Source organism: Spermophilus citellus, assembly GCF_964194105.1.
Source record: "Spermophilus citellus genome assembly, chromosome: 11".
Classification (NCBI taxonomy): Eukaryota; Metazoa; Chordata; class Mammalia; order Rodentia; family Sciuridae; genus Spermophilus; species Spermophilus citellus.
In genome coordinates this window covers 114,603,707-114,630,124 of record NC_138192.1, presented here as the reverse complement: position 1 = coordinate 114,630,124, position 26,418 = coordinate 114,603,707, and the positions used below count along the sequence as shown (strand labels likewise).

The 26,418-nt window shown below is 35.9% G+C and overlaps 1 protein-coding gene across 3 annotated transcripts in view; it reads left to right on the top strand.

The window, feature by feature from the left end:
* Positions 1-26,418, top strand: part of BARD1 (BRCA1 associated RING domain 1) — a 79,146-nt gene that overhangs the window by 14,718 nt on the left and 38,010 nt on the right. For 2 of the 3 annotated variants that reach the window (XM_081261597.1, XM_081261598.1), the window contains exons 3-4: positions 967-1,115; positions 10,060-11,021. In XM_081261597.1, coding sequence (XP_081117723.1) covers positions 967-1,115; positions 10,060-11,021 — 1,111 coding nt within the window. The remainder of the gene's footprint in view (positions 1-966; positions 1,116-10,059; positions 11,022-26,418) is intronic. The other variant, XM_081261599.1, reaches the window with a different exon arrangement.

The following is a 26,418-nucleotide window of genomic DNA, read 5'->3' as shown; positions in this document are numbered from 1 at the left end:
GGGGAGATGTTTTGTGTCAAAAATAATGCTAAGAATAACCCACTTCAATCTAATGTATGAAATATGATATGTCAAGAGCTTTGTAATGTTGTGAACAACCAATAAAAAAAAATTGAAATACCACAGGTTTTGTCTAAGGATAGTTCATATTGTAGTGATCCTTTGTGCCTATAAATGAATGGGTTACATGGCAGTATAGTGCTTGGGGAAGACCTGACTTTTACAGTTATTATACTCCCATGTTAACTAACACCTATTTGATGAGGCAAAAGAAGGAGTAGATTTATAGGATTCTGGAGTTCAAAAATGTGCCTCAGGGGGCATTGTCAAGCTCCATTACTCTTTTTAAAAGTTTTTACAGGAATCTGTATTTATGTTCATAAAATTTCCAGAGGGTTTGTAATCCCAAAAGTTAGAAAAACACTTTTATCCTAATGTTGAGACTGTAACACTCAGACAATTGAGGTAATTGAATCTACAGATTAACTTATCTGAAAGAACCAAATATCTTTTCTCACAAACTAAAGCCTTAACATACTTGTCCAAAAATGAAACTAAAGATACTTTTCCAGTCTCTTTGCACTAGTTTTAGGCATTTCCATGAAGTAGAGTGTTCAGCTTTAGGATAGGAGAGGTTGAGGTGCATGGCTACATTGACTTAGATACTGGATCTGTTTATTTACATCTTCCCTTTACCTCATCCTTTAGCAGCTATAGATTTATTTGCCTGATCAATGTCAGTCAAAGTCAAGTCTCTCATAGCAAATTACATCAACAGCTTTAGATTTAGATTTTGTGTGTGTGTATGTGTGTTTGAAACTATCTAAAACACTAATTAAACAAATTGGCTGTTACATGTTAGAACAACCTCTGCTGTTTACTTCTGCTCAAAATCCACTGTTTTTTTATTTTGTTTTGTTTTGTTGGAGTTCAGATTCTGATGTTTCTTTATTTTTTTAATTTAAGTGATTGTGTAAGTGATTGTATTGGAACTGGATGTCCAGTGTGTTACACTCCAGCCTGGATACTAGATGTCAAGATCAACAGACAGTTGGATAGCATGATTCAGCTTTGTAGTAAGCTTCGGAATTTGCTACATAACAATACGCTTTCAGGTGAGAAATCTGTCTCTTCCTTGGTTAATCAACTAATGAATTGGTATTAGTCACATAAAGCATCTTACCAGAAATTATGAATGACATTTCAGACTTTATGATCTATAGTGATTGTTGTTGTTTTGTTTTTTTTGAGAATCATTTTGATAATTGATAGGAAACATAAGAGATCATCAATCTAAATCCCTTATTTAGATTTAGATGGGAAACCAAGGTCCAGAAAGGTTAAGTGATCTTGCTTTCAATCACTTATGTAGTTGGTAAGAAAAGCAGGAAAGATAGAGTCCATTCCATTTGATTGTCAGTCCAGCAGCTTTTTTTACTACTTCATATTGGCTGCTTTTTATAATTATAATTTCTGTGGAATATATATAGAATAGTGATTTGGGCCTTAATAATGCCTAATTCACTTAAATATACTTTTGCAAGATAGAATACAGCTTTCTTCCGTGGATCACTTTTCCAGACTGAATTAATAAGATGAACACATTTTGAAAGAGCAAAAATCTAATATTCATTTTCTTTTCTATTTAAATGGGGGTTAATGTTTTTCAAATTGTTCTTAGTCTGTGTGTATTAACCATATATCTTTCCGTTGGGCTTTCTACTGAGAACTAATTAGCTGTGAAAAGAAAGGAAAGTGTTTTGAATCTTCATAATTGGATATTGGAGTTATCTTTTTATTGACCATATCATGTCATTTTAGTGTGTGTTTATAGGAGAACCTTTTCTTGCTTGGCAGGATGCCATTAATGATTGATAATGTTCATATAAAATTATTAAATATCTGTTTTTCAGTCTTTTGATCTTTGAATTCTGTCATGATATGTTATTGTCAGTTAATAAAGGTGAAATTGGAGAAAATAAAGAAATGAGTTAAATAGGTAATGTTCATACTTTTAAGAAGAATTTAAATCATAGTCTACCTTTGACGAGTTTCATCTCATTATCTGGATCATTGTATTAGACTTCATTTTTTTATGATGAAATATGCTATGATGATAAAGTTCTTATTTTCAGATATAGTTGTCCACAATTTTTTTTGAGGTGCTCTTTAAAAAAATAATATTATAGTTATAAACCTCTTTTAAGAATATAGAGGGGAAAAGTTTTGTCATTAGTTTTCTGGGGCTCTTTTTCTCCTTATTCAAAGATGTGCTCGATGTGTTTATTTTCTAGTTGGAAAGATTGGTGTGTGATCTTGCCTCCCCCACCATAGCCCCCCACCTGCAGGCACTATGGATTGATGCAGGGATTCTCAGGCAAGGGTCTGTGCATCTTTAGCAGTGTTTGGAGTTGGTCAGGAAGGATCAGTGAGCCCCTTGATTCAATTGTACAATATGAACAAATTTCATGTTAGTGTGAACGTGGCTTCATAAGATTCTTAAGAGTGTGTAATATGTTAAGATAATTTGCTGTGCATTCACATTTTGGGTCTTATCTTGAACTTTTTTTTTTTTTTAACTCTTTAAACATTTACTTCTTCAGTTTTAATACACATGGATGCTATTATAGGGCATGGGGAGGGGCTGAAGAGGGGCAGGTTATAGCCTCCATTGGGATCAGAATGTCAACAGTATTACTTATAAATTATATTACATCAATTTTATTTACTGATCTAGGCAGCCAGAGGATGGAAGGATGTACAATGTGACGTAAACACATTCATACCAGGGGTGAGGGATGCTAGTTGGAAGAGAGAATTAATGGTAATTCCTTTTCTGAAGGCATTTTGTGTTTATTTTCCTTACTATGATGAGTGAAATGCAAGGCCCTGGGTTCCATTGCCAGCACCAAAAGGAAAAGGTAATAATCCCTTCAGTCCTCGACAGAACTTAATAATGCTGTCTTCAACATTACCTTATTTTAAGATGAATCAGAACTTCACTCTTTCAGATAAAGCATAACCAGTATTTTAGGAGAATAGGGAATCATCTTTAATTTCCTCATCCTGTAGGTGAGTAGACTGAAGACCATTTTTTTTCTTCCAATTAGTGCAATTTTTTGTTAGAACTTTTTGTTGAACTGAGTTGGGTGAAAAATGGCAGTGCTATTACTGATATCATAGAGACTAAACTTAAGTAAAATAATATTAAAACAAATTCTGATATTTTGGTTTACATGATTCCTTTTGTATAATGTAATACCCTTTTTTGCTATTTTGATAGATAGTAAACCTATAGTATAATTAAACTGAAATGTATCTATCCAGGTATGTTAATTCCATGTACAAAGCTTTTTAAAATTTTAATGTAAATTGCATCATTACAAGTTTGTCTACTTAAAGTCCTCCCAGAGTATACTGGCCTTTAGGAGTATGTGGGATGTTTTTTCTGGGAGTATATTCCTTTATTTCCTTGTAGTTTATCTCGGTGGTACATTTACTGCAGTCCTCTGTGTTAGTTTATCTAGTAAGTACTTTTAAAACTGAAATGGTAATAAGGTATACCATATAGCAGCTAAAAGGAGACAGTGATTGCAAACAAATGATGTCAGTCCTCTTTATATGAAAATGATCTCATTATAAGATAAGGGCGTTAGATTAAGTGACTCTTAAGGTCTAGCTCCAAAATTGTATAATTCTGTTAAATCACGTGCTGAAGATGATGAATTAAGTGGAATGGTTAAACATTTCTCACTTTTTCTCTGTCTTTTTAAAAACCATGTAGTTCACAATTTATCATCCAAATGAACCTTGTTACTTGCATTTACTATAAAATATATAATTACTGTAATTAAGGTGGGTAATTAGGAAGAACTTGTCAAATCATGGACATAGTGTATGGTATATTGAAGATAAAGAAGCCTGATTTATAGTAATACTTGCTTAAATGAGCTTCCAACAGATTTTTCTTGGTTCAGTGTACATTAAAGAGAAGAGGTTGTCTTTCATATTTTTCTGATGGCCATTTAGGGATAATTTTACCTTATTCTTTATAACATAATCTTCTTTGTACTAATAGAGTAAAATTTTAAAGTTTTTATTTTCCCTTGAGCCTTATCATATTAAATTAGACCTTGCAGGTGCTGGTTGAGTTTTATGAAACATGTTGGTGTTGGTAATATTAAAAAAAATGCTTTGATCAAGCTTTCATGGATTCACAGTTTTCCAATTTAGAGAGAGATGCCAGTCTTTCTGGAGTGATTATATAATGTTTCATATGTGCAGTAACTTTTTATGATAGATGAAGATGAGGGCCTGAATAGCTGTGTTGCTGTTGTTTTTTAATAAAACTAAATACTTCTTATAAAATAATCATTCTTTGGTGAAGGTGTTAATGTTACACAGATGATAAGAAAAGTACTTTCCTTTGATTTTTTAATAAGGGACTAGTTAGTCAAAGAGATTTCTCAACTTTTGTTGTGAAACTTATAATAGAGAATAATTTGAAAGGCACACAATGTACATCATTATAATCCTTTGATGTGGATTAATGATAGTGAAATCACATTTTTCTAATTGCTTCTCTTTTCTATAGTTTTATTAAATTTTAAGAAAAAACTTGTCCAAGCAGCTCCTTAGTAACATGTGCATCTCTGTTCCTGTATATTTTGTGGTGTGCTCTGAAATATTTAAATTCAGAGAATAGAATTCTTTTAACTGTCATCATTAAGAAATTTGCTGTGTAGAGAAAGGACCAATATTTTTCTTTATGAAATTAAGATGATAATTTATCATGCTTAGAATCCTTCACCCATAAAAACAGTTATAGCTATTAATTGTATGATTTATATTCTGGTGGTAGTATTGTAGTTGCTTTTTACAGCTTTATCTTAGATATGCTGTGTAAAAGTCACCAATCTACGGTCATGTTAGCAGTTGTGGTTCTTGCTTAGTTATACCAAATTAGGTAATTAAAATCTTTTGAGCAAAGTAATTATTACAAGATGATCAATAAAATTATTGTGTTTGTATACATTGCAGAAATAGATACTCTTGTCATACATTTCTTTATAAGTTACGAAGTATGTACATCTGATAAGGAAATTTGTTTCTTTTTTAGATTTAGTATTTTTAGTCAGTTGAGTGTCTTAGTACACTTGTAAACCTTAATTTTCTTTTAAAAACTCAATTCTGCATTTTGTAAGATTATAAACATTGAGGACTTTGGGATTTGACTTATTTTTATTGAAAATGTCATCATCTGTGTTTTAAAGAAACAAATTTTAAAAGACCAAATACAGGTTTTTACAGATTACCTGAAGTTTAACCTTTAAATCTTTGTAATCCTGAGTCTGTCTTTAAAAGTAGTCCTGGTAACATTTCCTTTTGACCTTTCCTCTAGTCTTGAGATTATATCAGAAATGGCTTGGTTTTCAAATCGACTTAGTGGTGCAAAGAAAAGACCTTGTTGAATTTAGATGTAAAATCACATTGTGAACGGATGCCTCATTCTGATTGTTTTAGTTCCAAGATCCTGTCTTAGTAACACTTTGTGGACCATATGATGTTCAACTATGATATTAAAAAAATATTTGATCTGGCACTGTGGTACATACTGTAATCATAGCCACTCAGGAGGATTGCAAGTTCAAGGCCAGCCCTGTGCAACTTAAAACCCTGTCTCCAAAAAAAAAAAAAAAAAAAAAAAAAAAAATATATATATATATATAAAAATCTGGGCATGCAGCTCAGTGGTAAAGTACCACTGGGGTCAATTCCTAGTATTGCAATCAATCAATCAGTAACCTGATAGAAAGGTTAGGAGGGTCTTTCCTTATTCAGATACATACTTCTGCATCTAGGTGAGTTATTGGTTTTCTGTCTTCAGTGAAATGCTTCCTTTTCACCAGAAGGAAGTAGTCACTGTTTGGGAGTATACTTGTTATTTTTTTTTTCCCCCTTCCGGTTAGGTAGGGATCAGGTTTGAAATTTCTACTGAGTTAAAGAGTAATTATCTATTTCTCAAAATCAAATATTTTTTATTTCTTCTTACCTTTTACTTGGTAAGTCTGTCTATAAAGATGGAACTTTTGTACACATGGATTATGAGGTAAAAGACAGAAGACAAAAGAAGTGACTTTGAACTTTATATAAATTGAAACAATCTTCTGATGGTAATAATTTTTTTTTCATGGTATTGCGGATTGAACCCAGAGGCACTTTACCACTGAGCCACATCTACAGCCTTTTTTTTTTTTTTTTGATACAGGTTTTTTTACTAAGTTGCTTAGGGCCTTGCTAAGTTGCTGAGGCTGATCTTGAACTAGTCTTCCTGTTTTCTCAGTCTCCCACTTTGCTGGGATTACAGGCATGTGCCACTGTCCCTAGCTGGTGTATTAATAATTTTAAATTGGTAAACAATAAAACCATGGGGTTCTCTGAATAGAGTGACTGGAAGGAAATAAAAATATATAATGATAATATACTTTGTAGTATCTCTAGACATGAATGCTTATAGTTGTGTTGTGTTTTGTTTGTTTTTTGCAACTGTGACCAAAAGACCTACCAACAGCAATTTTAGAGGAAACGTTTATTTGGTACTCACAGTTTCAGAAGTCTCAGTTCATACAGCAGCTGCACTGCTCTGGGCTTGAGGTGAGGCAGAACACCATGAAAGGGAAGGGTATGGAGGAGGAGAGCAGCTCAGGACATGACAATCAGGAATCAGAGAGAATTCTGCTTACCAGGGACAAATTATAAACCCCATGGCCACACTTTCAGCCACATACAACTTACCTACAGTCATCACCCAGTTAGTCCTATCAGTAGGTTAATGTGCTAATTAGCTTAAGGCTCTCCTAACCAATCATTTTACCTCTGAACTCTCTCTCTCTCACACACACGCACGCGCGCACACACACACACTCACTCTCTCTCTCTCTCTCTCTCTCTCTCTCTCTCTCCCCCCCCCACTCTCCCCCCCTCTCTCTTTTAATTTTAATTTTTTTATTTTTTGGTACTGGGATTGAACCCAGGGGCACTTAACTACTGAGGTGTTTTGTTTTGTTTTGTTTTTGAGACAAAAGTCTCCCTAAATTGCTTAGGGCCTTGCTAAATTGCTGAGTCTGGACTTGAACTTGCAATCCCTTCTGGGATTACAGGCATGAGCCACCTTGCCTGAGCTTTGAGCTTTGGGTGGATACCTCTTACATCTAAACCATAATAATTAGAACATTGAAAAGAGTTATTCTCAAAAAAAATTAAAAAATTAAAATTATTTTGTGTCTTTAAAGTAACAAAAGTTCTTAAGAATAAGCCCATTTGAAAATTTTACTTAGCACATTTCACACAGAGTGGCTGCTATTAGTCCTTAAGAATGAGGTGCACCAAGTGTGGCAGTTGGTATTTTTTCTTAAAGAATCTAATGTTTAGAACTCTGTTCTATTAATTTTTTTTTTCTTTTTGGTTCTGTAATGTAGGAGTTTCTTTTTTGTTTGTTTGTTTACAAAATTCTTGGCTTGAATGAGAAATGACATCTGAGGAGGAAAACATGTCAAGTAGTTTCCTTTTAAAATTCTTAATAGGACACATAAAGCATATCCCAAATGCATGCTAAAAATATATGCTTTACCGCTGAGTTGCAACTGTAGCCTTTAAATTAATTCTAATGTCTCTTATATAGATACTTTTCAATTTTGAAGAGGATATCAAATAATGTATTCATCAATATATACTGGGCATTATCCTTGTATTCACCACTGTGCTGCCTGACCTGGGTTGATTTTATGTATGTGAATATGGATAGGAGGGGCAGGAAGAGCAACTTCAAGGAAAAAAAGAAATTCGCTGGGTTTTGTTTGTTTGTTTTTGTGATACTGGTCATTGAACACAGCACCTTGTGCATGCTAGGCAAACATTCCACCACTGAGCTATCCCCCAGCCCGAAGAGATTTTTTTTTTTTTTTTTTTTTTTAAAGAAAATGAATGGTATCAAAGGCAAAAACAAAGTAAGACAAAAAGGAAGCTGGCTGTCAGAATCAGAAAAGTGGGTGGTTTGTACAATTTGTTGGATAGGAAAAACTTTTACTATACTCTTTTAGGCACAAATTTATTCAGTGAATTTATCACATTTTTTGAGACTTATTCCTAATACTCCAAACTTACAGATTTTAACCCTGTCATTTTACATAGATTTCTATGTCTTTTCATTCTCTATTAGAACCATAAAGTGTATGAAGGAAAAATTTCCTCTCTTCTCTACCATATCCCTAGTGCCTAGAATAATGTCTGGCATATAGTAGATGCTCAAAATATTTAATGAATGAATGAATGGTTTTTTTTCAATCTACGAGGCATTGTGGATCTCATTCCAACCCAATGCAAAGAAAGGATATATTTTATGCTGTAGAAGCAGTTGAAGAAGTTCTATTACTAATTTGCTGAGTCTTTTTTATTAAAAAAATTTTTAAACACTTTATTTTTGTAGAGCAGAGTTAGTTTACGGCAAAACTAAGAAGGTGGTGCAGAATTCTTATATCCCCTTTGCCCCCGTTCATGCAGAGTCTCCCTTATTATCAACATCCACTAGAGTAGTGTAGTTGCTGTAATTGATGAACCTGTTAACTCATTATTCTCAATTAGTTTATAGTTTACATTAAGGTTTACTCCTTTTTTTTTCATTCAAAATTATTTTACTTGTTAAAATTGTACATATTTTGGTGGAACTGTGTGATAACTCAATATATGTATACAATGTATAATTTTCCAATCAGGATAATTTGTATTTACATTTTCTTTAACTTGTATCATTTCTTTGTTTTAGGAATTTTTCAGTCCCATCTAGCTCTTCATGAAATATATCACAAATTTATGTCAACTGTAGTCACCCTACTGTGCTGTAGAATATTAGATCATATTCCTCCTAATAGTATTTTGATATCCTTATCCAATCTTCTATCTCTACACCTCTACCCTTACTAATTCGTAGTGACACTCTTTTACTCTCTACTTCAATAAAATCAACTTTTTTAAACTTATTCATGTGAAAGAGAACATATTTTTTTTAATACCTGGCTTATTTCACTTAACATAATATTCTCTAGTTCCATTCATATTTCTACAAATAACTTTCTCTTTTTAAAAAAAAAAACACAACTGAGTGATATTCCATTGTGTATGTATACTGTACTTTCTTTATCCATTCGTCTGTGGGTAGATACTTCTTGGGTGAATCTATGTCTTAACTATTGTGAATAGTCATTTCTTTGTTGTACTGATTAGATATCCCGTGGTTATATACCCAAAGGTGGAACGACAAGTTCATGTGTTAGTCTAGTTTTAGCTTTTTTTGGTACCAAGTCTTCAAAAGAAAAAGAAAGAATTATGTTGAATTTTATCAAATTTTTCTTTCTGTATCTATGGAGAACGTCACATGATCTTCCTTTAGTTTGTTGATATAGTAAATTATATTGATTTGCAATTTTTGAAACATTAAACACTAATTATTTTCTGCTTATTAAATCCTACATCTGTCCTTTTCTTCTTTGCTTTCGTTTTCTTTTCTTTCCTTTTCCTCCCCCACCTCCCTCTTTCCCTCCCTTTCTTCCTTTCTTTAAGTATTAATTTGAGACAGGGTCTTGGTAAGTTGCTGAGGCTGGCCTTGAACCTGTGATCCTCTTGCCCCTGTCTTCCACATCTCTGGGATTACAGGTGTTCACTTCCACACCCAGTTGTTTCTTTCTCTATTTTATGAGTGTATTTCCCTCCATATCTTTTATCGCCCTCTGTCATACTGTATATTTCGCTTATTTTTCTGTCTCCCTTCAGTTCCATGTTGAGTTCTCGCTTTTCCTCTAGTTTCTACTATGGTGTCTACCACAAAGAAGGATTTAGCAAATGCTTGTTGAATGAGCGTCTGCCTTCTTGCAAAGAGTCCATAGTGAGAAAGAGGTACACAAATACAAATTTATGTACCTTAGAAGAACTGTAAACAAAATTCTTTGTTAGCTCAAGATGGGAAAAGTTAGTCCCTATAACAGATCTTTTTCTTTTTTCTATTAGATTTGAAAGATGATACATCTAGAACAAATATATTCAATGATTCGGAAAACAAGAAGAATTCAATAAAGATGTGGTTTAGTCCTCGAAGCAAGAGGGTCAGATATGTTGTGAGTAAAGTTTCAGTGCAGACCCAGCCTCAAAAAGTAAAAGATGATAGTACTCAGCAAGCCTCAATGTATGAATTTGTTTCCTCAAGTCCTCCTGTAGTTGTTCCTAAGAGGGCTAAAAAGGCTTCTACAACATCTGCAAAGAAGCAAAAAAAGAAAACTTTAGCTGAAATCAACCAAGAATGGAATTTAGAAGTGGAAAAAGAAGCTGGTGAACTTGACTCCAAAGAGGAATTTAAGGAAAGGGTGGTATCCTTCTGTAGCTCACCATCAGTTATCACTAGTCCACAGATAAATGATGAAATAGACTTATTAGCAAGTGGATCTGGAACAGAATCTGAAAGCTTTGGAAGCTTAACTGAGGTCTTTTTACCATTGGCTGACCATATAGAGTCTCCAGACCTTGAGGGGAAGAATGAGGTGACTCCTGAGGAGAAAGAGGTCACTGACAGTGATCTTACAACTAAGGCAGCTTTGGTCTCCGGTCTCCCTGGCAAACGTGGGTGTTGTCGCAGGTTGTCTGGCTCCACGTCTAAGAGATGTAAAAGCAGCATTCCAAGCACCAGTGGAGATTTCGTTAAGCAAACAGTTCTCTCAGAAAACATCCCATTGCTTGACTGTTCCTCCCTACCTCCCAGCAAACTTAATGGGGATGACATGACGAAGAGAAAAAACAGTAATACATCAGATGAGTCCATTAGCCTTTCACCATGTACACCGCCATCTACACTGAATAGTTCAAGTTACAGACGAATGATGTTGAGCCCCTCTGCGAGGAAGCTGTTGCCTGGTAGCTTTATGGTTGGGAAAAGAAACCATAGAGGAGAAACTTTGCTTCATATTGCTTCTATCAAGGTAGGATGGTTACTCTGAAGTGCAATCTTGGAGTGAAATTGTGTAAGGCAGTTTTCTGTTTCTATAACAAATACCTGCTGTAATCAGCTTACAAAGAGAGGTTTGTTTTGGCTTTCAGTTTTGGAGGTTTCAGTTCAGGACCAGCCCCAGTGCTTTGGGCCTGTGGTGTTATAGCATGGTGGGAATGTGTGGTGGAGCAGAGCTTTTCACCTCATGGCTGGGAAGTGAAAGAGGAAGAGGAAGGTACTGTGGTCTCACTGTCCCCTCTGAGGGCATACCCCCAGTCACCTAAAGATTGATTGCTCACTAGGCCCCATTACTCAAAAGTTTTCATCACCTTCCAATACTATCACACTGGGGACCAAGCCTCTAACGCATGGACCTTTGGGGGACATCAAAGACCCAAACTATAGCAGACCACCCTTAAGGCAATTTCTTTGGGGTTTGTGAAAAATATCCTAAGTTTACTAGGATATTACTGCAGATACCATACTTCTTCAGAACTGGGGAAGCGAAGTTGACAGGGACTGTCTCTTCACCTCAATTAGAGCAGTGATCCTTGGGTCTGGGAAGTATGATCTTATATTATAGGAGAAAACTAGTATTCAAATATTGCAGCTTCTGCTTTGCCAAGTACTTTTGCTGTTGTCTGGTTCTGTTTTCATCATCTTGTTTAACCATTCCTCCCAAGCTTAATGAATATAGACAATAGCTAAGTTATTGCTGGCAAGATGTTTTTACCTAGCAAAAGATCTGGAGGCTGTGTGAGAGGGGACAAGCTTCTGTCTCTGATGCTCCTTGTGGGCCCTGCCAAAATCTGGAACATTGAAAGATGTATATTTTTCAAGTGACTCTGGGCATTTGACTATCACAAATGGCTCTATAGGTGGGCATGGTGATGTATACTTAATCCCAGTGACTTGAGAGGCTGAGGCGGGAGGATCCAGGCCAGCCTGGGCAATTTAACAAGACTTTTTCTCAAAAAATAATATGTACTGGGGATGTGGCTCAGTGGTAAAGCACCTTGGGGTTAAAGTCCTAGTATCAGAAAACAGAACAAAAACAAACTTCGGAAGTTTGCCACAAAGGAGCTACCTGTGCCTCACAGTCAGCCATTTCTTTTACTAGCCATTCATCAAATTAATTTTCTAATTATTACCTCAGTACCTGGGATGGCAGTGCTATTCTTTGGAACCTGGACAGCTTTCTGAGAATGAGGTGCACTTGTGTTTACACAGTACTGCCCATAAAAGGGGATAGTAAGCTCAGTAGTCTTATAGACTGCTCTGATTTCCTGCAAGTAAGTGATAGGAAAAATAATGTGTGGAGCTTAGTCCTAAATTAGAGGAACTCTTATGTTCTTTCAGTAACTTCACGTGGAAAATTCATGAAATCTTTAGATGGATAGAGAACTGGGTGGTGTAGAAGGAATCCTTTGGAGGTTCCTAAACATGAAGCTGGTGGGCAACATAAAACATCTGGGAAAAACAAGCTGTGGACATTGAGTATGCCCAGCAGTTCCTGTATTTTTGTGTGGAGAAAGGGAAAAGCACAAAATGAGCATTTCTTAATTGTTTTTCTTCCCCTTTACTTTTATATTAATGTAGACTACTCTGTTACTGTTGCCCTTCAGGGGCTGGGTGAAGGGGACCTGCAAATCACCATGTTAGGGATCTCATATTCTTTAGACAACTCAAGATTTTTTACATTTACTATGTTTAGGTTTTATAAAATCAGGATTTTGGGGAGGGTTATTGTTTTCATATGTATGCATATTATATCTATGCACATGATCAATTATAATCTTAATGTTTCAGTGTTGCCAGTGCTTCATAGACATAAGTAGTTATTGTAATAGTATTTTTTTGTTCATTTTTCTTACCAATAGATAGGGATGTAACCTACTTTAGTTTGTGTTTTGCATTTTGGAAATTTTCAAACCACCAGGCAAACATCCACTTATGTTAGTAGAGAATTTTTCTTCTGATTCTAAGAATAATTTTTCTTATTAATGAGGGTATTCTGAGCCTAGGGTCTAGGCTAGGCTAGGTTTTGGTACCTCACCCCCCTCATTTTTCTTCCTTTGTGTGTGTGTGTGTGTGTGTGTGTGTGTGTGTGCGCACGCGCGCGTATGTGTGATACTGGGGATTCAGCCCAGGGTTGTTCCACAACTGAGCTACATTGTCAGCCATTTTTTATTTTGAGACAGAGTCTCACTAAGTTGCCCAGGTTGGCCTTAAATTTGAAAAGTTTCTGAATAGCTGGGATTACTGGTGTGTTCCACTGCACCCATTTTAATAAACCCTTTCTTAAGGAGGTAGAGTAAATATTTACAGCTTTGCATGCCATGTGGTCTATGTCATGACTGATCAACTCTTCCATTCTAGAGCAAAAGCAGCCATGGACAATAATATATAAACCAATTAAACATAATACTCAAAGTCAGATTGGCCCACAAGCCACAGTTTGTGTTCTTTTGGTCCAGGCGTGGAAAAAAGCTACGATAGAATATTAAGATAGGGAAAAAATAGTGGCATGATCCTGTCTTCGTGAACTTTCTTTGTTGATATGTTCATGATTGATTCGTGTGAGTTTTGTCAGCTTACTTAGAATCTTACTAGAATTAGATGTACCCATTTTGTTCTTTTGAACTTAAATTATTAAATGCTGTTTTTCTTATAAGTTGGAAGGCTCTGATACAGTACATAAAGTTTGTTCATTTCTATTGTTTTAAAATCATGAATTAACAATAGTTTCTTTTTGTTTTTGTTTTTTCATTACTGTAAACAGAATGCATATTCCCCACCTAAGTTTGATCTTCAGTGAGACATATGCTTGGGAAAAACAATGGATTCGTCATTATATTTATTCTTGTAGAAAAATATTTTCATCTTATTCTTATCCTGATTTTCTTATTTGTAGCTGAGAGTGACCAATCTGGGTGTACTAGAAAACCAAATATTGTAATTCTGCTATCTCAGTTATGTTTTTTACCCACCTACTTCAGAAAAGGATTTGAAGGGGCTTTAAAGTTAAAGCTACCATAAAATGGAACAGGGAGCAGGGAAAAAGGAAAGAGTTGCTACTGCATAATGAATTTAGATTTGGTGACTCTTAAGGCAGCCAAAGGAAATGAAGGAAAGTAGCAGGTTTTGTGTTGTCAAAAGATAAGGTTTTTCTTGGTGGTTGTTTTTCCCTAAAGCATATTGGTAGACTTGCAGTTTTCATAGTTATATGTAGTTCTCTTGGGTTCAGGAGGTGTGGTTGCCTGTGCATGCTTGGTATGTATATTGAGAGGGCACAGAATGTAGCAGTAGGTGTACTATTATGTTGGGTTGTTTAGGTTCCTCTGCTGCAATTAGGACTTTGCAGAATGATCTCTGAACTTGGGAATCTTATTAACATTAACATTCTTTAATATCTTGTACCAAACTTATCTCTAGGCATCATGTTTGGCATTACCCTTTGTCTTTTTTCTCTGATCACTTGTGTTAGCTTTCTGTATAATAAGCTTTAGTGACTTAAAACAGTGCAAATTAATTTTCTTACAGTTCTTTGAGTCAGAAATTTGGTATCAGTCTCATCAGATTAAAATGAGTCTGTCAGTTGTGTTACCAGAGGCTTTAGTGAATGATCTGTCCCTTGCTTATTTGGGTAGTTGGCAGGAACTGCAGAGTTCTTGGTTTCTGTCTTTCAGCTGAAGGCTGTTCCCAGGTTCTAGAGTCTGTCAAATTCCTCAGTTGGTGGTATTCTTCCTCTGTCTTCAGATCCAGCAATAACAGGCTGAGTCCTTACATGCTCTTTCTGTCATAGCCAGGAAAGGTTCTGTGCTTTTAAAGACTGATTAGATTGGGGCCACTAGCACAGATGAATCTCCCCTCTCAAGGTCCACATCCTTGGTCACATTGCAGTGTTCCTTTTCTATGTAAGCTAATATATTCACAGGTATTGAGGTTTAGCATGAAGTCATTTTGGGGAACAACACCACAGAGTTAGCTCCCTAATTTCTTGCACTGCTTTCCTATTATATTTGCATAACAACTAGAGTAATTAGAGAGTCAAAACTTGGCTTCTCTGCCCACACCCATAATTCTATAACCCTCTTCTTATATCATTATAACTCATGTTCCTATTTGAATATCTGTCACTTATACCGAAAATGCTGTTGAAAACATAATATTATGAGAGATTGATTAACACTCATATTATTCATTCTTTTGATTTAGTAAAACATAAAATACTAAGAATATAAAGAAAATTTTCCATTTTCTATTATGTGATGACATAGTAGTGCGTGGGAATTTGTAAGTACTGGAGTTAACATCGCTGTCATCCCAGGTTCTCTGGCACAGATTCTTATTTTTTATTTTTTTTATTTTATTTATTTATTTTTTATTGGTTGTTCACAACATTACAAAGCTCTTGACATATCATATTTCATACATTAGAATCAAGTGGGTTATGAACTCCCATTTTTACCCCAAATACAGATTGCAGAATCACATCGGTTACACATCACATTTTTACATACTGCCATATTAGTGACTGATGTATTCTGCTACCTTTCCTATCCTCTACTATCCCCCCCTCCCCTCCCATCTTCTCTCTCTACCCCATCTACTGTAATTCATTTCCCTCCATGTTTGTTATCCCATTCCCCTCATAACCTCTTATATGTAATTTTGTATAACAATGAGGGTCTCCCTCCATTTCCATGTGATTTCCCTTTTTTTCTCCCTTTCCCTCCCACCTCATGTCTCTGTTTAATGTTAATCTTTTCTTCCTGCTCTTCCTCCCTGTTCTGTTCTTAGTTGCTCTCATTATATCAAAGAAGACATTTGGTATTTGTTTTTTAGGGATTGGCTAGCTTCACTAAGCATAATCTGCTCTAGTGCCATCCATTTCCCTGCAAATTCCGTGATTTTGTCATTTTTTAGTGCTGCGTAATACTCCATGGTGTATAAATGCCACATTTTTTTTTATCCATTCATCTATTGAAGGGCATCTGGGTTGATTCCACAGTCTAGCAATTGTGAATTGTGCTGCTATGAACATCGATGTGGCAGTATCCCTGTAGTGTGCTCTTTTAAGGTCTTCAGGAAATAGTCCGAGAAGGGCAATAGCTGGGTCAAATGGTGGTTCCATTCCCAGCTTTCCTAGGAATCTCCATACTGCTTTCCAAATTGGCCGCACCCGTTTGCAGTCCCACCAGCAGTGTACAAGAGTACCCTTTTCCCCACATCCTCGCCAGCACTCATTGTTGTTTGACTTCATCATGGCTGCCAATCTTACTGGGGTGAGGTGAGGTGGTATCTTAGGGTGGTTTTGATTTGCATTTCCTTGACTGCTAGAGATGGTGAGCATTTTTTTCATGTACTTGTTGATTGATTGTCTGTCCTCCTCTGTGAAGTGTTTGTTCATGTCCTTGGCCCATTTGTTGATTGGGTTATTTGTTTTCTTTTTGTCTAATTTTTTGAGTTCTTTGAATACTCTGGATATTGGGGCTCTATCTGAAGTGTGAGGAGTAAAAATTTGTTCCCAGGATGTAGGCTCCCTATTTACCTCTCTTATTGTTTCTCTTGCTGAGAAAAAACTTTTCAGTTTAAGAAAGTCCCATTTGTTGATTCTTGTTATTAACTCTTGTGCTATGGGTGTCCTATTAAGGAATTTTGAGCCCGACCTCACAATCTGTAGATCAGAGCCAACTTTTTCTTCTATCAGACGGAGAGTCTCTGATTTGATATCTAGCTCCTTGATCCACTTTGAGTTGACTTTTGTGCATGGCGAGAGGAGGGGATTCAGTTTCATTTTGTTGCATATGGATTTCCAGTTTTCCCAACACCATTTGTTGAAGATGCTATCCTTTCTCCATTGCATGTTTTTAGCTCCTTTATTAAATATAAGATAGTTGTAGTTTTGTGGATTAGTCTCTGTGTCCTCTATTCTGTACCATTGGTCCACCCGCCTGTTCTGGTACCAGTACCATGCTGTTTTTATTACTATTGCTCTGTAATATAGTTTGAAATCTGGTATCGCTATACCACCTGATTCACACTTCCTGCTTAGAATTGTTTTTGCTATTCTGGGTCTTTTATTTTTCCATATGAATTTCACGATTGCTTTATCTATTTCTACAAGAAATGCCATTGGGATTTTGATTGGCATTGCATTAAACCTATAGAGAACTTTTGGTAATATCGCCATTTTGATGATGTTAGTTCTGCCTATCCATGAACAAGGTATATTTTTCCCTCTTCTGAGATCCTCTATTTCTCTCTTTAGGGTTCTGTAGTTTTCATTGTATAGGTCTTTCACCTCTTTTGTTAGGTTGATTCCCAAGTATTTTATTTATTTTTTTTTTGAGGATATTGTGAATGGAGTGTTTTTCCTCATTTCCGTTTCAGAAGTTTTGTCACTGATATACAGAAATGCCTTTGATTTATGCGTGTTGATTTTATATCCTGCCACTTTGCTGAATTCATTTATTAGTTCTAGTAGTTTTTTTGTAGACCCTTTTGGGTCTTCTAGGTATAGAATCATGTCATCCGCAAATAGTGATAATTTAAGTTCTTCTTTTCCTATTTTTATGCCTTTAATTTCTTTCGTCTGTCTAATTGCTCTGGCCAGTGTTTCGAGAACTATATTGAATAGAAGTGGTGATAGGGGGCATCCCTGTCTTGTTCCAGATTTTAGAGGGAATGCCTTCAATTTTTCTCCATTCAGAATGATGCTAGCCTGAGGCTTAGCATAGATAGCTTTTACAATGTCAAGGTAAGTTCCTGTTATCCCTAGTTTTTCTAATGTTTTGAACATAAAGGGATGCTGTACTTTGTCAAATGCTTTTTCTGCGTCTATCGAGATGATCATATGGTTCTTATCTTTAAGTCTATTGATGTGGTGAATAACATTTATTGATTTCCGTATATTGAACCATCCTTGCATCCCAGGGATGAATCCTACTTGATCATGGTGCACAATTTTTTTGATGTGCCTTTGTATCCGATTCGCCAGAATTTTATTGAGGATTTTTGCATCTAGGTTCATCAGAGATATTGGTCTGTAGTTTTCTTTCTTTGAGGTGTCTTTGTCTGGTTTCGGAATCAGGTGATGTTGGCCTCATAGAATGAATTTGGCAGAGCTCCCTCTTTTTCTATTTCCTGAAATAGCTTGAAAAGTATTGGTATTAATTCTTCTTTAAAGGTTTTGTAAAACTCCGCTGTATACCCATCCAGTCCTGGGCTTTTCTTGGTTGGAAGTCTTTTGATTGCTTCTTCTATTTCATCTATTGATATTGGTCTGTTTAAGTTGTGAGTATCCTCCTGACTCAGTCTGGGCAAATCATATGACTTAAGGAATTTATCGATGTCTTCAGTATCTTCTATTTTATGGGAATATAGGTTTTCAAAATAATTTCTAATTGTCTTCTGTATTTCTGTAGCGTCTGTTGTAATATTGCCTTTTTCATCCCGTATGTTAGTAATTTGAGTTCTTTCTCTTCTTCTCTTCGTTAGTATGGCTAGGGGTCTGTCGATCTTATTTATTTTTTCAAAGAACCAACTTTTTGTTTTGTTAATTTTTTCAATAGTTTCTTTTGTTTCAATTTCATTGATTTCTGCTCTGATTTTAATTAATTCTTGCCTTCTGCTACATTTGCTGTTGTTTTGCTCTTCCTTTTCTAGGGCTTTGAGATGAAGTGTGAGCTCATTTATTTGTTGGTTTTTCCTTTTTTTGAGGAATGACCTCCAGGTGATGAATTTCCCTCTTAAAACTGCTTTCATTGTGTCCCATAGATTCCGATATGTTGTGTCTGTGTTTTCATTTATCTCTAAGAGTTTTTTTATTTCCTCCTTTATGTCTTCTGTAACCCATTGATCATTCAGTAACGTATTGTTCATTGTCCATGTGATGTAGGATTTTTCCTTCCTTCTTTTATCATTGATTTCCAGTTTCATTCCATTATGATCTGATAAAGTGCATGGTATTATCTCCACCCCTTTATATTTACTGAGGGTTGCCCTATGGCATAATATATGGTCTATTTTTGAGAAGGATCCATGTGCTGCTGAGAAAAAAGTATATCCATTTGATGATGGTTGATATATTCTATATATGTCAGTTAAGTCTAGGTTATTGATTGTGATATTGAGGTCAATAGTTTCTTTATTCAACTTTTGTTTGGAGGATCTGTCCAATGGTGTGAGAGGTGTGTTGAAGTCACCCATGATTATTGTGTTGTGGTCTATTTGATTCTTGAACTTGAGGAGGGTTTGTTTTATGAACGTCGCAGCGCCATTATTTGGTGCATAAATATTGATAATTGTTATGTCTTGTTGGTGAATGGTTCCTTTTAACAGTATATAATGTCCTTCCTTATCCCTTTTGATTTACTTAGTCTTGAAGTCGATTTTATTCGATATGAGAATGGCCACTCCTGCTTGCTTACAAGGACCCTGTGCATGGTATATTTTTTCCCAACCTTTTACCTTGAGCCTGTGTATGTCTTTTCCAATCAGATGTGTCTCCTGGAGGCAGCATATTGTTGGATTTGTTTTTTTATCCATGTTACCAGCCTATGTCACTTTATTGGAGAGTTTAAGCCATTAACGTTTAGAGTTACTATTGATATATGGTTTGTACTTCCTGCCATGTTTGATTATTTATCTCTTTGTTTTTTCTAATTTAGTTTGTTTCTCCATGATTAGCTTTCCCCCCCCGTCCTCTATCTTTACCGAGGCACTTCCCGCTGATGGTTTTGGTTATTGTTTTTCATTTCTTCCTCATGTAGAGTTTTGCTCAAGATGCTTTGCAATGCTGGTTTTCTGGCTACAAATTCTTTTAGCTTTTGTTTATCATGAAAGATTTTTATTTCGTTGTGGTATCTGAAGCTTAATTTTGCTGGATACAGAATTCTTTGTTGGCATCCATTGTCTTTCAGTGTTTGAAATCCGTTGTTCCAGGATCTTCTCGCTTTCAGCGTCTGTGATAAAATCCGTTGTTAACCTTATTGGTTTACCCCTAAATGTAATCTGCCTCTTTTCTCTTGTAGCTTTTAATATTTTCTCTTTGTTCTGTATATTGGATATCTTCATAACAATGTGTCTTGGCGTTGGTCTACTGTGATTTTGTGTGCTCGGTGTCCTGTATGCATCTACAATTTGTATATCTGTTTCCTTTTTCATTTCTGGAAAGTTTTCTGTAATTATTTCATTCAGCAAGTTACTCATTCCCTTGGCATGAATCTCTGTGCCTTCCTCTATCCCGATGACTCGTAAGTTTGGTTTTTTTAAGTTATCCCAAATCTCTTGGATGTTTTTCTCGTGATTTTTTACCAGCCTATCTGAGTTGGCTAGACTCTTTTCAAGATGATATATTTTGTCTTCATTATCTGACGTTCTGGCTTCTACTTGCTCCACTCTGTTAGTGATACTCTTGATTGAGTTTTTAATTTGGTTTATCGTTTCCTTCATTTCTAGAATTATTGTTTGATTTTTTTATAATCTCTATCTCCTGATAAAGATGCTTAACTTCTTCTTTTATCTGTTTATGTAATTCATTTTCAATGTGATCTTTAAGGTTCCTTTCCATCTGTCTAAGGTGTTCCTTGAGTTCTTTATATGGCCATTTTTCTGATGACTCCATGTCCTCCTGAGTATTTAGGCTGTCCTTCATTGTTTGTACTCCTTTTCTTCCTTGCTTTTTTATGCTCATGATACTTCTTGTTCTGTTTGACTGCTGAGTTACTGTTTACTCTTATAAATTTATTTGATGCTTGGGAGGAGAGGTATTAGAAGGGAACGGAAGAAGTCACCAAAGAGAGTGAGTGTAGGCAGGTAGAATTCAAGAAAGGGGGAATAAGAAAATTGAAAAGAAATGAAAAGACAAAAGAAAAAAAGTGAAAAGAAAGAAAGAAAAAACGAAAAAATAAAAATTTAAAACCAAAAAAAAAATTATAATGATAATAAACAAATGGAAATTAAAGTTTAAAAAATAATAGTAATAATAATAGAATAAAAAGAATTAAAAAAAATTGAAACCATTAATAAGAAAGTTGAAGAACAACAACATGAACAACAAAATTGAAAATAAAATTTAAAAAAAATACCAATAATAATCATTAAAAAAAAATAATAATAAATGCAGGCATAGAGCTCAATTAACTTCTCTTCCAGTAGGTGGGAACTGGGCCAGGCTTCTCTTCTTGATGTGTGGGAACCAATTACTGTTCCTCAGCTCTTCTTCCCAGACTGTGCGGGTCTCAAATCCTGAGTGCCTAGGGCCTTCTCTTGTGGTTCCTCAAGCCAGGCCCCGCTCACCTGTGACGCTCACCACAATACTGGCTACACGCCGGGTCTGCTGCTCCTGGGAGCCCTGTTTTCATGGATGCCTGAGCACACCCTTTCTGTTTGCCTCCCTCAGACCCTGTGTTTGTAGGGCTTGGGGCTGAGGACCCCCAGCGAATTTGTTTGCCCTCAGGTAGCAACTCCCCTGGTAGCTGGTGCAAGGGACCTCTGTTGTCAGCAGAGGGATACCCTGGGTCTGACTATCATGCTCAGTTGGCTTTTACCTCTGTGAGTTCAGGTGGGCCGACTAGTTATTTCAGCCGGATCATTAGTGCTGAGTCACGAGAAGCAGGCGAACCAGAACTAGAATGCAGCCAATCCGGGCTCGGTGTGTTCTGAGAGGGGCAGACTGTTCGCCCGGGATCCCCTTCAGCTCAACAGTGCCTAGTGGTCCTGAGCAAGCAGTATTTTGACAGTTTACTTCTCCCTATGCTCACGCAGCTAAAGGGGTTAGAGACTTGATCTCTCTGCGTCCGCCGCCATGTTGGATCACTTAGATTTTAAATTGTCACTCATCTTATCAGCTGTTCCATTTAACTCAGCAGCTCACTCGCGTGGTGAAGAGTCTGCTCTATGGTGCTCCGCGGGAAGCGGCAGCGGTGGTGGCCCAGCTGTGGCCTTCGGGACCCCCGGGGAGGGGGTGCGGGCTGGGGGAGGGGAGGCAGCGCCTCGGGGCCTGCGCGGGCCAGGTACTGGACACGCGGGAGAGTGGGCGGGGTGGGGGAAAGAAATTGAGATCTAGATTTAGGGAGTGAGCGTGGGAGGAGAGACGGCGGGGGAGAAGCAAAGCGGAAAGGCGGAGAGGAGAAGGAGAAGGGGCCGAGGGAGCCAGGCAGCTCGGGGGCTGCAGCCTTACTGCTCGCGCAGAAGTCGTGATGGACTCACTCCACCTTGGCTGGAGTCGTGGCAGATTCACTCCACCTAGGCCCCTTTCTTGACACGGTGCTGAGTCTTTGTGGACAGATCTCCTTTAATGATCTTTACTTCATCTTTTAAGACACGGCAACATACTCTGCGGGCACGGAGCACGGAGCGGCTTACTCACTTCCCGCTGCCATCTTCCCACCTTGGTGTAGATCTCAGTGGGACTTCCAAATATGATACTGCCAGTTCCCGTGTGGAGTCCTATTTTCTCCCATATTGAAGTATAACACCAGAGAAGCATGCCAGGTTTTATTTAAAGAATAAAACAGTCTTCTCTTGGACGAAGAAGGGGACCTAAAAGTAGGAATCAGTGGGATGAGGAAGTCCTATCCGTTTTATATCTAAAGTTTTCTTTGACCCTCCACATTCCTCTCTTTTATGTTGTTCTTTCCCTCTTTCTGCAAGCCTAATGGGGTGGCACAGATTCTTAACATGGCCATAGTTACTTGTAAATCATGCCACAGCACTGAACAAGTGAGATAGAATGGCTCAAAGCTGGCATGCCATGATGTATTTGTGATTCAGACATAATAGATTATATTTTGAAGGCAACTTAAAGGCATGGTCTGCTTAAACTATAGCAAAGCTGGTGGAGATCTGCTGAGTAGATAGAGCTGAGCAAATCCCTAGGGAGGTGTCTCCTTCAGGGTTTGACTTTGAAACTCACTATACTAATAAGTCACATCATTTTTATGTGTCCTGCATACTAACTTCATGAGAAAGTAAAGGACATGAAAGTAAACTGGCATTTATGATATGTTCACAATTTTAATTTGTGGAACCACCTTGGAGTCAGCATTCACATCTTCCAGTGAGTCTCCCACCATTCACGTGCAAGTCTGCTTTTATAATTGTAGTGATTTATTGTAATATTGAGTAGGTAGTCAGAATCATTTATGAAATTATTAAGTAAATTCTAAGAAGTTAGAGAAGTGTTTAACATTTTATAGTGCTATCCTAGATGGCTTTTTTATTTTTAAAATAACATCTCATTGCTTAAAGGAGAAGTTTTAGCTATTTGTCCATTTTCTTTTTGTGGAAATGTTTAACTATGCTGGGTAAGTAATTTTTATTGTAATGTTCTCTACTGATTTTATGAAGATCTTTATTAGTGATATTTTAGAAGAGTTACCTTTGTAACATGGAAAATAATTTTGTTTGTATTTTTGGAAAGCTAATTTATATTGCTAAAATATGCACAAATCTGCAATATGTGAGAATATGTGAAGAATTTTTCCTTTCATTGAAAAGTTAGCATATAAAAATTCAGTGGACACATTCTCAGCCTTTAAAGTATTACTTGAAAATACCAAATCTGTTTTAAATTTCTTATAAGCCTTTGTAAATTCTTTGCTTGGATGATTTCCCTCCCACCCCCTTTTTAGCTGTGGTTTACGGAAACCTCAATTATTCTTCTAAGTTATGAGGAATAAGAGTGAGTGCTTCTTTCTCAAAATATTCTTCTAGAGAAGAAAGTAATTTAAAGAAATGTGAAGCAGAAGTTAATTTATTTCCTGGAAACTTCATATCAGTTCAAGCCTATCCAGTTACATTGGACCCTATCTAATTATCATAATTTTATTTATGTGCGTGACTATAAATTTACATAAAGTAGAAAGATGAAAATATGACAAATTTTTAAGTACTAGAGAGGAGAAAGCAGATTGGATATAAGAAGTAAGGAGTTTGCTAATCAGTTATACATTTCAAGTGGTGAAATATTAATAGAAGACACCTTTAATAATATGAAGAGGTGACATGAAAGAAAATAGTGACTTAAAAGAAATTTCTGTATTCTCCAGACTGTCACTCTATTTCTATTCTATTTTAATGTTCCATATGACTTCCATTCTGTACTTGTGTTTATATTTTCTGGACTTCTTTAGATTATACTTTTTGTTATTACCATATAGAATCAAAGCAAGGGAACTTTTGAGGAGGGTTTGTGTGTGCATGTGTATTTTTGTGGATACTTTCATGTTGAAGGTAAGGAATGTGTATGGTTCTGGCTGTTTATCTCTTCGGTGTTCAGGGGATTGCTTAAAATAATTCAAATTTATTTCTCGGTAGATATTCCTGAATTCATTTGGAACTGACTTGGGTGTAGAACAAAAGTTGCTAAATACATGTTATACTGGAAGAACAGAATTTGCAAGCTAAGGGATTTTGGGAAAATGTGGGGGGTTTTTGTAACTAGGATAATCAGTTTGGAACGTATATAATGCTTATTTTTAGGTCGGTTAAACCTTTAACGTTATTTTGTTTTAATTTAAGACAATAAAAACATGATGCGTGTGAATTTATTTTAAAACCTTAAGCTACCTTCTAAAGGTTCTTTACTTGAGAAGTAGCCAAAATATGAAAATAGAAGTAATTTTTTAAAAAGCAAAAAATTCTTAAAAATCAAATGTTAATTATATTTAGGGGATTAGTGACTTGTACACATCCACCAAATAGAGGAAAATTTTCATTTCAAGAGTATTGGCTAAATATAGTTAGATAAGAGTAAGAGGTTCTGGTGTGCTGTTGCATAATGGGATGAGTATAGAAGATGATAATATGTATTATATATTTCAAAAAGGTAGGATAAAGAAATGATAGGAGATAGATATGTCTATTTAAATATAAACATTATATAATGTATACATATACCAAAGCATCATTCCCCATAAATGAGTATAATTTTTATGTTTTATGTCTCAGTTTAAAAAATATAAATTAAGCTGGGCATGGTTGTCTGTTATCCCAGCAACTCACTAGGCTAAGACAGGAAGATAGCAGGTTCCAGGCCTTACGCAGCTTAGTGAGACCCTGTGTCAAAATAGAAAATAATGGAGGATGGAGATGTGTCTCAGTGGTTGAGCACCCCGGGTTCAATCCCACACACACATAAATTTAAAAAGTATTGGGGGTAGGAGATTTCATCTCCATTAAAGAAGTGTTTCACAAAATAATTCACAACATTGTATATGTATTTTCTGTCATATGTAGCTTATTTATTTAGCCTTCTTCAAAATAAATTCAGTGGTTTTTTTTTTTTTTTGGTTTTTTTTTTTTTTTTTTGGTGTGTGTGAATTTAGTTAAACTATACCTCTCCTGTTAATCCTAAAAGAACAGATTTAGTTATATTTACTGTGACCTGAAATGGTATAATTTCAAGAGAATTTTGTCTTCATCTTACTGCATGAATGCCATTCTTCTTCCTAAAGCCTGACATTGTTTTAAAAAGAGGCGATAACTTTTATTTTGTAGTTAGATGTTTCTGGTGGTACTAGGGATTGAACCCAGGATCTTGTACATGCTAGCCAAGTACTCTACACTGAGCTACATTATCAGCCCCCAACTAGAGATTTTTTAAGAAGGCTTTAAGAATTGACCAATACTGAAAGAAAGAAAGAGGGAGGGAGGGAGAGAGGGAGGGAGGAAGGAAGAAAAGAGAGAAATAAAGATGTCAGATATCTTTGCATATTATATTAAGGTCTTAGTTTGGGGAAAAGGAACAGTAGAAATTTGGCCTAGTTTAGCTGAGTGGTGGAATGTGTGCCCAGCATGTGTGAGGGCTTGGGTTCAATTTTTCAGTCCTTCCCCCCACCAAAAAATAAAGAAAGAAAGAAAGAAGAGTGAGATGAGATATTCCCTGAGATTAATTCTTTCAGTCTTAATTTATTTACCAGGGTTCACTTTCATTGGAGGTTGGCAACATAGTTTCCAAGCTATGTCATTTATTTTTTTCGAAAGATGGCTTCTTAGTTCCATTCACTTATATTCGGATTTAGTTAGATCAGGATACATAAGACACAGAAAGTTCAAAATTGGAAAGGGATTTAATTTTAATATCATTTAACAATGAAAAGTACCTTAATAACTTAAAGATAGAATTAGTATTGTCTGCCTTTAATTTGTTTTCCTTGTCTTGTGCCTTAATTTAATTCACCTATTCTTGATTTTATTCATCTTTTTCAAAAACAGGCTTTGATTACAAAAATGTTTTTCTTATTCATATCTTTTTTTCCTTTTTTCTCCACTATATCCATGAGCTGATGTTATAAAATAATTGCATATACTTCCAGAGTGTTGAAATAAGGATTGAAAACCTTTTGTGTAGTAGGAAAGATTTTGTAAGGAATATCATA